At 35.9% G+C, this 13,645-nt stretch overlaps 1 protein-coding gene across 3 annotated transcripts in view; it reads right to left on the reverse strand.

Moving 5' to 3' along the window:
* PDE10A (phosphodiesterase 10A) overlaps positions 1–13,645 on the reverse strand; it is a 382,017-nt gene that overhangs the window by 49,886 nt on the left and 318,486 nt on the right. For all 3 annotated transcript variants that reach the window (XM_074863004.1, XM_074863003.1, XM_074863002.1), the window contains exons 4-5: positions 12,489–12,609; positions 10,473–10,522 (exon numbers count right to left, since the gene is read on the reverse strand). In XM_074863004.1, the coding sequence (XP_074719105.1) occupies positions 10,473–10,522; positions 12,489–12,609 (171 nt within the window). The remainder of the gene's footprint in view (positions 1–10,472; positions 10,523–12,488; positions 12,610–13,645) is intronic.

Genomic DNA, 13,645 nt, shown 5'->3' on the forward strand with positions numbered 1-13,645 from the left:
AACTCACTTCTTATGCACATAAATACTTTTCTCCAGAAAAGGCCTTCACTTGATCTTCAATGGCCAAAAAACTGTGTTGACACCATGAACAAAAGTTGCTTTCATCAGCACAGTCTTCCCTGTGTCTGTGTGTAAGTACCAGTTTGGCTGGTAAACCCCATTGCTACCACCATGAAGTACTGTTGTGCATAGGTATCCCTATACTGGAAAAAGCTCAAGGACATTATTTTACTTCCAGTGATAAAGTGAGTTTTGCAGAAGCAATTCCATTCTGCTTCCTATGGGAAACTCCAAACCTCACTGCTAAGGGGTCAGTGATGAAAAAAACTCTTCAAACTACACAATAGATTCTAAATTTGCCACTGTTCCTCCTGACAAGTAGAAAAGTATGACTCTGCAAGGACATGCCTCCACCTAGATCTCAGACAACAACGCTTGATCTCCAAGGCCACGAAACAATTGATAATCTTTTCATGACCATGCAGCACTATTAAAAAGAAAGGCAAATTTTCTCATAACCCTATATAAGCTGCAATTAGTCTATAAGCTCTTACCATTCCACATTGACTTTATAAATACACCTATTAAAGTTTCGTGACTGTTGATATATTCCATATATGATCAATTTAAATCTGAAAGAGTTTAAACATTTATTGACAACTAGGGATGTGGAAATTTATTTGTTTTTGAATCCTAGAAGCCATCAACAGCAAGGTCATCCAGACAAAATGCAGTAGGAACAAAAAGGTGTGCTCTGCTCTACTACTGCTTGTTACTGAACAAGCAGACATAACTTTAAGAGAATCTCTTTAATTACCACTGTCCAAAACCACCAGGTTTTTCACATCATCTATCCAGCTCAAATCTCCTGTTTTTCCTTTTGCTAAGAAAATACTTCTTAAATAAAATGTACTGTAGTAATAATAAAATTTGGGGTTCACCTACTGTCTTATAACCATGAATCATTATTTTAATTTGCAAATACACATTCAAATCATCCTTCACCAGTTCAAAGGGTAATTAGAAATGTTCCCATGTAGGATGTCAGATATATTTTATATAGCTTCACATGCAAATGAAGAAATGGATAGATTTGGCTCTTCCAAATTACTTTCATTTCTTTAGTGGGTCTGAATATGTTACTTCAAACACAGACTAACACTTGGCATTTCTGGTAATGACACCGAACAGTGATTAATAATCAATATAAGAAACCAGTGGATTTTCAACCACAACTGAAACAATATAGTCAATAAAAAGGAAATATGAGAATATATATAAAGTCCCATAATTTCCCAAATACTATACTGATAACTCATAATGCAGTAAAAGGATAAGGTTGAGGAGACAGAGGATGCCTGTGCACTGCTCACAGTATCTTTTGCTGCTAAAACCACTTGCACTGAGAATGTAAGTCAATATCAGAAACAGATAAACACGAATAGCTCTTTACTGACATTGCAATGCCATTCTCCTGGCAGAAGTTAAGTAATAAAAGATATCCAGTGTAGACAGAGCATTAGATATCTCTACTGCCAATGAGGGAGAAGGCAACCAAGATGGGAGAGTCACTCTGGGCTTGATAAACTACCACAAGAGCAAACATTGGGCTTGGAGAGCAAATCCTTTGGAAGCTTCCAGGTTCATGTATTCTGACACCTGGCAGCCCATGGGGTCCTGCAATTCCCTATTTTGATCTGTTTCCCTTCCTTCCAGATACAGACAAAAATCTCCTTACCTACATCAAGCTCAACTACCCTACTACCAGTCTTTTTCCACCAAGTTCCATACGGTGATGGACTTCTTTCTTTAAATGCAGTTAGGCACGGGAACACTGAAGTCTGACACCAGAAACTTCCTATACCTTGTTGGAACCTCAGAGCACACGAGGTGCTTCCTTTCCTGCCTTCTGTGACATGATGGATTGCTCCAGCTGGGCCAAAAATCTTCAAAATTATTCCTTCCCTCCTGGTTTAATCTCTTAATTCACTTTGATAAAGTCTCCAACCAAAAAAACTCCTATTAATTTTGACTAATGTTACAGTGTGGCTTGGAATCCACTAATGCCCTTATTGTGACCTCAGAGAGCAAGAGGTGCTAAAAAAAACCCAAACTGAAACAGAACAGAAAGTCCAAAACAAATGACAACCATAACAAAGGTTCAACCACTGGTCAACAGAGACAAATGTAATAAAATGCACCCTCTCGTATTTCATAGGCACTTTAGGTATAGGCAACATATGTAATCTCTAATAACTTTTTAAAATAATAATATATTAAGAAGTCTCCCAGTCTATACCAATGAAGAATGATGTACACTGTAATCAGTTCTTGAGGAATATCAACATGATGGCATTCTCAACCAGAGCTAAACACAACAAACTTGGCTTTCAGATACATAACAAAAGTAGTATATATCCAGCAAGCCATAATACCATGGCTTTTGGTGCTCTCTTCTTGGTGCCATGCACAGAGTCTGTTGAAATTATGAAGTAATTTATCTTGAACCTCTTTTACTGTGGCTGAAAAAACCCTCATTATTCCTCGTTTATAACAGCTAAGAGCATGTACATGAAGAATTACTGATGTTCATCTTGTCATGCTGTCGTAACTTGGCCTCACAGTTCATTTTTCTAGTGAAAAATCTAATGTGTGACAGAGGAAACAGATTAAAATCCCAGTAAAAGAAAAGATGAGGAGTAGCAGCTCAAGTCTCTTAACACAATATCATCAGCACCTCCTGACAGATATTCTTACAGAGATAAGGAAGTACCTACAGTTTTCAGGAGCTTTCAGTCTTTGGCCCTTCTGATTAATAGCTCAACTACAGGTGTAATTGATGCTATTTTTCTACTGGCTGTTGATGTGTAGCCTGTGGGAATCCAGCACAACACCAAATCCCAACCCACAAAGTCTAGAAACCATTCTACTAACCAGATAAAGTTTTGCCAGGGCTGGATTCGAACTGCAAACATGTATTGCTCGCCATTTCACAAACTGCTCAGTTGTTTCTTCTTTTTTTGTAATATTCCTTATAACTAAGCAAATACCAATCATAAACTGATTTTTCTGAAATTTATTTGCAGAAAAGAGGTCTGGATAAGAATCAGGTTTAATGATTAGAATGAGGGTTAAAGTACACACATGACACACATTAACACACTGTTTGTGTGGTAAGGGTGACTGGATCCTGATCTAGTTCCTTCCCCAGAAAATTTTGCTGATAAAACTGGCCCTAAAAATGCTTAATGGAAAATCATTTAATATTCAACTGACATTAAATGAAAGTCTTAATAATAAAGCATTGCGATATGACTTGATGCTTGGAGAAAAAAAATTAAAAAGAAATGGGAATTAAGCAAGTTGATAGTAAGTGAGCTTAATGGTTTTTGCTGATCACATCCTTTTTTGTTCAGTAACAGCAATAGATTTTTACTCTTGGTAAAGGATGTAACAACCTACATGTAAGACCACACAGCTTAATGATAAAATTATTTGCAGACACGTACAAAGGCTGTGCCCTAAGGCCATTTTTTTTTCCAGGAATAATACTCATCACAATAAGCAATGATCATCAAGAAAACCAAACAAACAGAACTAATTTGGAAAGTATTCACAGTTAAAAACCTTGGATTTGTAAACTGGTTAAGTTGAAGCAATAGCCCAATATTACCATGCTACAGTCTTAAAGATCTATAGGCAATTATGTCCTGGCTTTAAACAGAAGTGCAGCAATCCTACTACATGAAGCACACAGGCATAAAAGAAAAAAACCCAGCAAATGCCTCCATTGTTTATGAAAACTTGTGATTTCCTCCTTGATAACTGACAGTGTACTTGACAGAATATTTTCATTTTTAAACTACATAGTATGTACAAATGTTGGATACTTGTGAAATGAAGACGATGCACTTATATGCTGTAAAACAACTAGTAGTTGTGGGTTGTTTGGGGTTTTTTTTTAATGTTTTCATCCTTCTGAATGGTATCAATTTCTAACTGCACTTCACTGCTGGAAACTTTCCAGTTGATTTACACAACTGAAAAACACCACAAGAGTTATACCGGTTCACTGACACAGAAAACTAAGTTGACATACCTCTCTTCCATCACCTCCCTTTTAAGGCATGGTCAGCTAAGCATTTTTCTGAAAGATGTTTGTCCAGACAGTTCTCAAACACCTACAGGGATGAGGATCCCTGAACTTTCACAAGCAACACACTGTAGTGCTTCTTTACAGCCATAACTGGGGAAGCTTTCCTAATGTCAATTCAAGCCCACTAGTTCTTGACATACAGTCTGTAAGTATGGAGAAGAGATGATATCCTTCCCCTCTGCCTTATCCAGGCATATCTTCACCCCTCAACTTTCTTTTCTTTAGATTAAGCAAAACCCATTCTTTAGTTTCCTGGCCATTCTCCTTGCTTTCTCCTGCACTCACTTCAGCTCCTCCAATTTTTTCTTAAAAGTGCAGTGCTTAAACCAGACATATTATTCCAGCTGAGACCTTAGCAGTGGACAGAAGAATGGGAAAATTACTTTATACAACAGCTAGATTTCTGCTTCTGCTACATACAAGTGTCTTTTTTTGCTACAGGAATGATATTGCTGACTGACGTTTATCTTCAAATCCATTCCAAACCCCGGAATCTTTCTCAAAATCATCAATTGCCCTACACAGAGAGAGGCAATCTATGCACAGCCCAACACTTGTCCTCACTGAATCACTGTCCAGTTTCTTCAGACCATTTTCCCAAGATCATTTTGAGTTCTAATCTGTCCCTACAAACACATCTGCAGTCCCTCTCAGTTTCACATAATATGCAAATTTAATAAGCCTATATTCTTCCTTCACCCATGCATTAATGAATATACTGAACAAAACCAGATTCAGGATAAAGCCTTGAGGATTTATGTAAAATACTCTCCCATTCTGACAGTGAACCACAAACAACTAGTCTCTGTCTATTTTCTAACCAGTTCTGCATTCTACCTATAGTATATCCATCATGATCATATTCCATGAGTCCATTTACCTGAATATTACATGAAACAGGACCAAAATTTCACTAAAATATATCTCGACAGTTATCTACCTAATTTCTTTCAGTTTGATAATTTATTGACTCAAAGTTAAACTCAGACACTATAACTCATCAACAGCTTTCCCTCTCTGCTGAGTATTACTATTAACTGGCAAATAAGAAAGCGGTTTCTTCCACTTTATATATAAAAAGAGGACTTGATGTTAGAATTGATTTAAGGAGACCAAAATTTTCTGAATTGACTTGCAGCTAGAAGCGTTTCACCTGGAAACATGTTTAAAAGACTCAAATTTCAGAGAAGATGTCCACACATTCAAAATAATGTACCTTAGCATGGCACAAAAACCTGACACAGTTAGCAAGCAGACGTTTTTCCTTTGGCTCTTAATAATTCAAATCACCCACCTCATATATTCACTAGATGGCACTGCACATCAAGCTGCAACAATTTCTGCATGACCAGAAATTCTAGAATAGCTTAATAAGATACACCCTGAAGCACAGAGTATGTGCACATATTTGTGGCCTCATATAATTACTTCTTACAATAAAGCTATTGGAAACTTCTATCTGAAGCAAGGATGAACTGTTTGTCAACACAATTTGCAGTTTCAGGAACTAAGTAACACTCACAAGACCTCGTAAAAGCTACTTCAAGTGTATGCCTATTAAATTAGAAGTCACACATCTTTACGTAGGAATCACAATGTAATCATGAGGTGAATTACTCACACAAGGACTACAAACAAGAAACATCTGAAGAATCAGATAATATAGTAATACATTAGAAGCTGTAGCTGTGATAAGTACTTTAGAAAAATTGCCTCGTAAAGATGTCAGCTTATGGGCTTAAATCCATTCCCAGCTACCATGGTACTTAGGCACATTGATTTACACACACAGTCCATCCAATACAAGGATTTCAGTAAATCCTTTAAGTCATGTTTGAAGATGATATTCAATTAAGGTCATAACATGAGAATTATGAACTATATATTCATCCCCACAAGGAATAAAACAGAAAACTGAAATAAAGTCAAGACCTTTGCTGGAGAGTTGTGAAACATTCCTGTTTGATTTGGAAGTGTTTCCAGTCTCCAGTATACAGTATTTGCAAAATGGCTGTTATGTACCTTAAGAATAAATAATTTTATTTGCATAACTGCATTAGCCCATGGACAAAGATAATTTCTTAGGTATGGAGAAAGTTCAAGAACCAGAGGCAGTATGGGCACAGGTCCGTTCAGATCACTTGACCCTGATGAGGAACCTATATCGTAGCTATATTGGTTTTAGTACCCGAATATTTTGCAATCATTCCACCATATGCATAGCATGTGCAAAAACAGATTCTGATACACAGGGCAACTTTATGGGGAAGGAAGGAGTTGTACATATGAATGGTACTTACCTGCCTCAGGGCAATCATTTGAAAAGCAGAATCATACCATCAGAAGACCCTTAGCAACGAGTTTGATGAATGTTAGCACTCCCAAGCAGTTTGAACAAACAGAAGGTCGCTAAAATAACTGAACTGTCCACACCTATTGCGGCACCAATTCTGAGTAATACTTGCATAAAGAAATGCGCTGTAACCTGCAGCTGGTGCGGCATCTTCTATTTCAAGCAAATTCACCCAAGCAAAGACCCTGAAGGCATTCAACCTGACCTGTCAGCCAGAAATTACCTTGTCCTTATGCTGTTATCCAACTCTAATACAAATCAAGATATAGTTTTGCATACTTCAATAGAGAGAAAGAAAATAAGGCCATAAAGAAACTTTACATATGGACAGGTATTTTGACAAACTCACATTTGTACTGTTAAACTCCAAAGGAATTTTTTCTAAAACGAGGTCTTCCTTTAAAGGCCATTGTATCTATGTTTTACAAAAAGAAAAGGACCAGCTAATCTAGAGCTTTTCTTCACATTAAACAAATTTGCTTTCAGTTCTAATATAATTTTCATGTAAGAGACATGCTGTCCATATTAAAAATTGCACTGAAGATTTACAATGAATTCTTAGTAACCCATAAAAAAAAACAATTACAATATGATAATTCTCTTGATATTAAGAAATAATAGCACACAGTATGCACTAAACCTTTGCTAGTTTTCATTTTGTAAATGTCTAGAATTTCTGTAAAGTTATCTTCTATCCTAATTATTTCTAGTGAAATTCACTATTTAATCTAGGCTAAAGGTAGTTATGGAAATCTCATACTGCAAAAACATTCCTTAGCTGAAATTTACACATGTGAAGATCCTCAAATTTGGATTTCTTTGAACAGGCACAAGTATACCTATACATATTTACAGCCAGAGCTGCGACAAAGTTGAGCTAATGCTTTTCTTTCATTTTTGATCCTAAGTTGCCTTATAGAACATAGTCAGAACACACATCACAATGTTACAAAACCATCTGGGAGAAAGCAGGTATCTACTTAGCAACTGTGGTGAGTGCACCGACCCTGACAAAGGGACTTCCTGACTGTTGAGACATAGCAGCTGCCGATTCCTTTTTCGCACCCTTGTTCTCAGGTCTTTACAGGTCCAATTAGGACCCTCAGCCAATAAGAGCTGATACTGACCACAGATGAGATTTGGCTCGGGTATAAATGGAGTCCCCGTGGGAGAGTCGTTTCTGAGTCAGTTCTCTTTGGAGCACCACGGCTGTGCTCAAGGACTCTCCCCATGGGCCGGGATGCCGCCCAAGGGAAACTTGAGGCTGAGAGCCGTCACTTTTAGGTGAGTGATTGTGTGTTTTGTATTGTCATTAAATCCTAGGAATTCCTTGAATGGACTGTGCCGTAATAGTTTTCCTCTCACAGACATTCAAATCTGTTGTTTATTAATGATTGCTAGAGTGCCAATTGATTGTACTTAAATTTTATTTTTAAGTATTTTTCCTGTTTATTTTGAGAGCCTCTGCACCATTAAAAGGATTCCTCCATTCTTACACAATCCCCTCCCAGTACCTAATTCTCAAAAAAACATACACACACACTCCAGAAAAGCTGTATTCAGGCACAAATTATTTCTTTGAAAGCATGGTGGAAATAACAGTTACATCAGGTCTAGTTCTGAAACATGAGGCTGCTGACTGGATAAATACAAGCAGATTTATATGTATTTCTCAAGTTGACAAACAAAAATCCAAATGCTAAAATTGAAAAAAAAAAAAAGTTTCCCTGAATTTGCAAAACGTAAGTCACAAACCAAGCATCAAAAAATTAAGCCACTAAAAAACCGAAAACATTCCTCAATATGTCGCCATAGGTGTTCAGCAACTACTTTGTCCAGGGTAATAACAGGGGGGTTTTTATCATTTTTGAAACTTCAGCTTAAAGAATTAGCTCCTTTCTGCCATTTATGCAATGCAGAATCTTTTTGTTCCCATTTAAAAAAAGATATTTAATAAGAATATATAAAAATACATTGCCAGTATTTGCTGGACACTGGTTCATCTCACTTGGACACATTCTTTAAATTAAATATTCAAGAGACAAAGATATCCAAATTAATTTTCAACGACAATTTCTTACAAAAAGTAGGCTAATGCATTACCATTTAGCTACAAGACTACAAACTTGAGTCTGGCCCAAAGCCCACTAATGTGAATGGAAAATCTCACACTAACTTCAAAGGACTTGGGATCAGTCCCTATAATAACTACATGAAGAACATTCCATTTTGGGAGATGCAGCTACATAGCAGTGGTTAATAAAGTCAATGTGTGTTTTTAGTAGTTGGAACCTTTTTCAGGAAGGCGTTCTACTGGGAAGCAAATAGATTCAACTGCCTAATAGGCTACTGAAAAAAAAAAAAAAAAATAAGGCAGGTCATAAAGTGCCCAGGCCCTCAAGGTAGCAGAAGACTGGGGGGAACCCCATATTATTCCACACTAATCTAACAGGAGAAAACTCATCATAGTAAGAATTCTCTGGGTCTCAAGCTGTATAGTTAATTCTATGGTAATCTTTTATGAAGCATTTAGAGATGAATGTTCAGCTGGCATGCAGTCACTGCCACTGAAGCCAGACAGTGCTTGTGCACTCAGAATGAATGGCTGCACTTCCTGCAAGCTCCTGCCTTTGGCAGCAGGAGGAAGCTCTTCAGTGACTGTTTGCATCACCCCCCACCCATGACAGCAGACCCTGTCACCTACTAACGAGAACCAAAGATTGCATTCACAAAAGATGAACAACATGGTACTTAAATTACACCCCTCAGTGAAAAGGTTATTAAAAAATATACGGTATTTACATATTTACAGAACTCATTCACAGCAGACCCAATTTATGAACAATAAAATGGGTTGTCTTTATTAAATGAAATAATCATTAAATGAAAAAAAATGCAAAACCTACTTCCATTTCTTTTAGGAAATTTCTGTATGGGCCTTCTTCCACATCTTTCAAAATAGACACTGTCTTTTTGAATAAGTAAAAAATATTCTCAGGCAAGGCTCAAGTCACCTTCAGGTTTGTATATCTTCATTCCTCGTTCCATTATTTCAAAAACTTAATTCTTTCCCTTTTTCTGAATTCAATTATTTCACAAAGAGCAAAGGAAATTGGCTAATGGACTGTACAAAAATAAACTATTAAAACTGGCTGTGGAAAGTAAGGAAACAAAAACAATGAGAAAAATATTTTCCTCTCTAGTCATTTTTCAGGAAGAAGAGTTTAATTTGTTTCTTGAACCAATGAAAGATATAAAATTTCTGACAAATTGTGATTTTGAAGTTGATGGAACTGACTGAAGTATAAACTGCATTTCCTTCTTGATAGCCATTCAAAGTAACTATGAAATCTTGTATAATGGTAACTGTACAAATTAATCTGGATAGAAAAAAAAATGTAATGCATTCTAAATGTCAAATAACAAAACCAGCAAATATTGGACTCACTGTTATTCAAATTCTTACATCAGAAACTGATTTTACTCATAAACTTTAAATGTACAATTTATTTTATGCTAACTAAAATCTACATCTGAAATTTACATTATCTCATTATCAAGTTGCAACTGACAGTTAACAGAAGACCTGATAATGTTTTTTAAAAAAATCAGAGATAACAAGATGAAAAGAATAGGCTATGCAGAGAGTAAATCCAAATTAAGTTTTCTGTTTGTTAAAGACAATTAATAATGGGGCTAAATAGCAAGTTAAGTTGCTACAGTCAGAGAAACCACAGCACTACTGCCAAATCTTTTAAAAAAATTAAAAGGCCTTTCTTCCATTACCACTATGTTCAATAAACTTCTATTTTACAGAAATAAAGATACCATAAAGCTCTAATATGCAGCACTCAGGAAATATTTCCTAAATGACATGCAAAACAAAATCAAAATATCATTGTCAAATTGCAAAACACACTTGTAAATGTACAGAAAAGCAGCATCTTAATCCAGTATACTTACATTATTGCATTCTCCCAGGAAATATAGTGCAAATCCATCAGCTTTTGTAGCTGTCAAAGCAATAATAAAAAAAAAATAATTGTACTCACAGGGAGAAATAGAACTTACGTAAGATCTCTCAGGTGAAACCGCAGATTCAATTCCACTTAGGACAAACATCTAAAATTCTAAAGGTGAAGGTCTATTGTTGTGTCCCTTGAAATTTCACAGACTCTACAAAATTAGGGGTATGAAATAATTCTTGTTTTCTCCATTGTCATTTACTACATTCTAAAAGATAATTAGAAACAACCTCTTTAGACATCTTATTCCAAGACCTAATGTCTGTAAATCCAAATTAATTGACATATGATAGTATAGAAGTAACATATGAACATATATTTACAATATATATAACAGATATATAGATACTACAATATAGATAACATTACAATTTCCATGAGTAAAAGAAATACCATTCATAGATGGTAAGCTATATTTGTCCTTCCTTTAAAGATAGAAAATTATGGGAAAATAAAATTTTGCAAATATTGTCAGAAAAATGTGTTTCAGAACAAACTGTTTCTATTTTCTGCACCTGTCCTGTATTAAGAACAGACACGCACCAGAAAGATTATACTTGTCAGATTTCTACCAGATTCAGAGTGTTGTATGAAACAGGGTAAAGTCAAGTTCCTTAAACTATCAAAAGTTTAAAGTCAACAATCATAACTTATTACTAAAATGAAAACTCTCAAAATCAGAAGAGGATATAGCAGTCAATGATTTTTACCCCACTTTACACAACAGACTTTGATACTTTGAGTGAAAGTTTGTCTGTCTGTCTAACAGTTAATAAACATTCTAACCAGTAAATGTACGTATCTGATACCCAGTTTTTACGGATGAACACAAGAATCCATTTAGCATATTTCAGAGGAGTGATTATAATCATGTGTTGATCAAATCAGTTGGTTTTCTGTATTTCTTTGACAAAAGGAAAAAAACCCCTACTATTTAGTTACTTGCTTATTGTCAACTGTGTAACATCAGTGAGAGTTCAGGGCATGGTAATATGCATTCAGATTTTAAATCCTTCAACTGTAGTATGTAAGCACATTAAGTTACAAGGGAAATGAGCACTGTAAAGGAAATACAAAAAAAATCTCATCTGCTTTACAAAAGAAAAAAAAATTGTAAAAGATAAGCAGACCCTGTCTCCTGTAGCTTCTTGCTTGCTACGGATTAACAAGATCCAGTCTGATTTGCTGTGAGCTGGACGCAATATCCAAATAACCACTTATACAAAAATCAGTAAACAGAAGTGGTCCTTTTAAAACATCATGTATATAAACTAGAAATATTACCCATCATTACAAAATGATGAAGTAGCAGGGACAGTAAAACCTTTCTAAGAACTTGACTGAAAACTATACTGAACAAAGCCACTGATATTCAAAGCTATTGAAGTCTGAGTACATCCACTCCAGCTAAAAAGAAGTCAAATTACACTTATATTGTCATTGTGATTTTTTTTTGTTTTTTTTTTTTTTTTAACTTTTGATCATGTATAGTATTTTCTTACCACAAAAGGTGCTTACATCAGATAGAAAAATATGGTTAAACAACTGAATGTAATTTGAGATTATGCAAAAGACATGCCCTCTTTCAGTAACATCTCAGTATTGTTTCAAAAGTTCCAGCATGCAGTGATATTACTGATCGATTTTATTTTTATTTTTTTTTACTTTCAATATTGACATTGCAACACCATCATAACCAGAATAGTCTATTCTTTGGTTCATTTAACAGGGGACTAATTTTGCAATTGGATACACAACTCTCTGCAAAGATAAAACTCACTTAAGTGCAGCCAGGGATTCACTGAGGGACAGAAGGCAAAGTTCATACTGAGACAACATCCAAAGAAAACACTGTTATCCCTCAATACCTGCCTTAATTAAGCAAGCCATATAAGAAATGTACTGTGCACTGAGGCTAAGTAACAGCTCGGATACATCTGATTCTCTTTCTTACCAATTTTAATAATGCTGCTCAGTTCATACAGAAGTAGTTGGTTATCTCCTCCTGTATCCAGGCGCTGTTCTATGTAGCTGTTCAATTCGTACACTACACCTTGCATATTCGTATCCTGGTACTATGGAAGCAAAGACAAGAACATTTTAGAATAATTCAGATGTATTTTTCAGGTATTAAACATATAAATTTATTAGAACTAATACATTGAGATTTCAATATTGAGTCAATCGCAAGTGCCCTAATCCAGCTGCCCAAAGAACTGGGTCACATCCAAGCAAGAGGCACAGCACCCCACTCTATGCTCCATTACACATTTGTTTAGAGTACACCAAGTACACCACCAAGCAATTAGTAATCACCTAAACTTGGCCAAGGTCACATGACAATGTCTTAAGAAGAAACTGAGAGATGGGACAATTCAACTTTTTCCTTTTAAGCTCCTACTCCACCATGAAAGGAGGCAACTAGCTGCCTTTGCCAGCATCTTCCACCTCAAATTCATGAACCAAATGCCTGAACTGTGCCAAGCACCAGAGCTTTGAGGTCTCAAAGATCTCAAGGAGCTCAGCCTTTCAAATACAGAAGCAATTAACACCAAGAGACTGATGGACAGAAATCACATGGGTCAAAATCATGCTAGCCACTGTGGCCTAAGAGGCATTTGTTTCAACTGAAGATGATAGACAAAGCCAGAAAGAAACTACAAATCAGTTAGGATATTTAGATGGGAGCAATGGGGTCCTGGTTGCTGGTACGATGAAACAGCATGACATGGTTAAAATCTCATGGGAAAGGAGACATATCCTCCCTTCAGGGGCCCAGCTGTATTTGGTTATCCAGCTCCTAAGTCCTTGAAACCAAGTCCTGAAGGGCTGATAAAGCAGTAAATGTGCATGTGTAGCATGACAGCATCATGAACAATAACTTCACAGAAAGCAATACTTGGCAGTAAGTAAAGATTCATTACCCTGCCCAAAACTGGTAATGTGGTAACTGAAAATATGGTCAATTACTTATTGAACTCAGTGATGCAGTACATTATGTTGTTTAAACTAAAAATTAAGTTGGTGATATTTAGATGAATTAATGTTGCTTGAAAGTCTAAGACTTATTCTCCTGCTCATTCACACTTTAGAGACAAATGTAACATAGAC

This window comes from Strix uralensis, chromosome 3 (assembly GCF_047716275.1).
Source record: "Strix uralensis isolate ZFMK-TIS-50842 chromosome 3, bStrUra1, whole genome shotgun sequence".
Taxonomy (NCBI): domain Eukaryota; kingdom Metazoa; phylum Chordata; class Aves; order Strigiformes; family Strigidae; genus Strix; species Strix uralensis.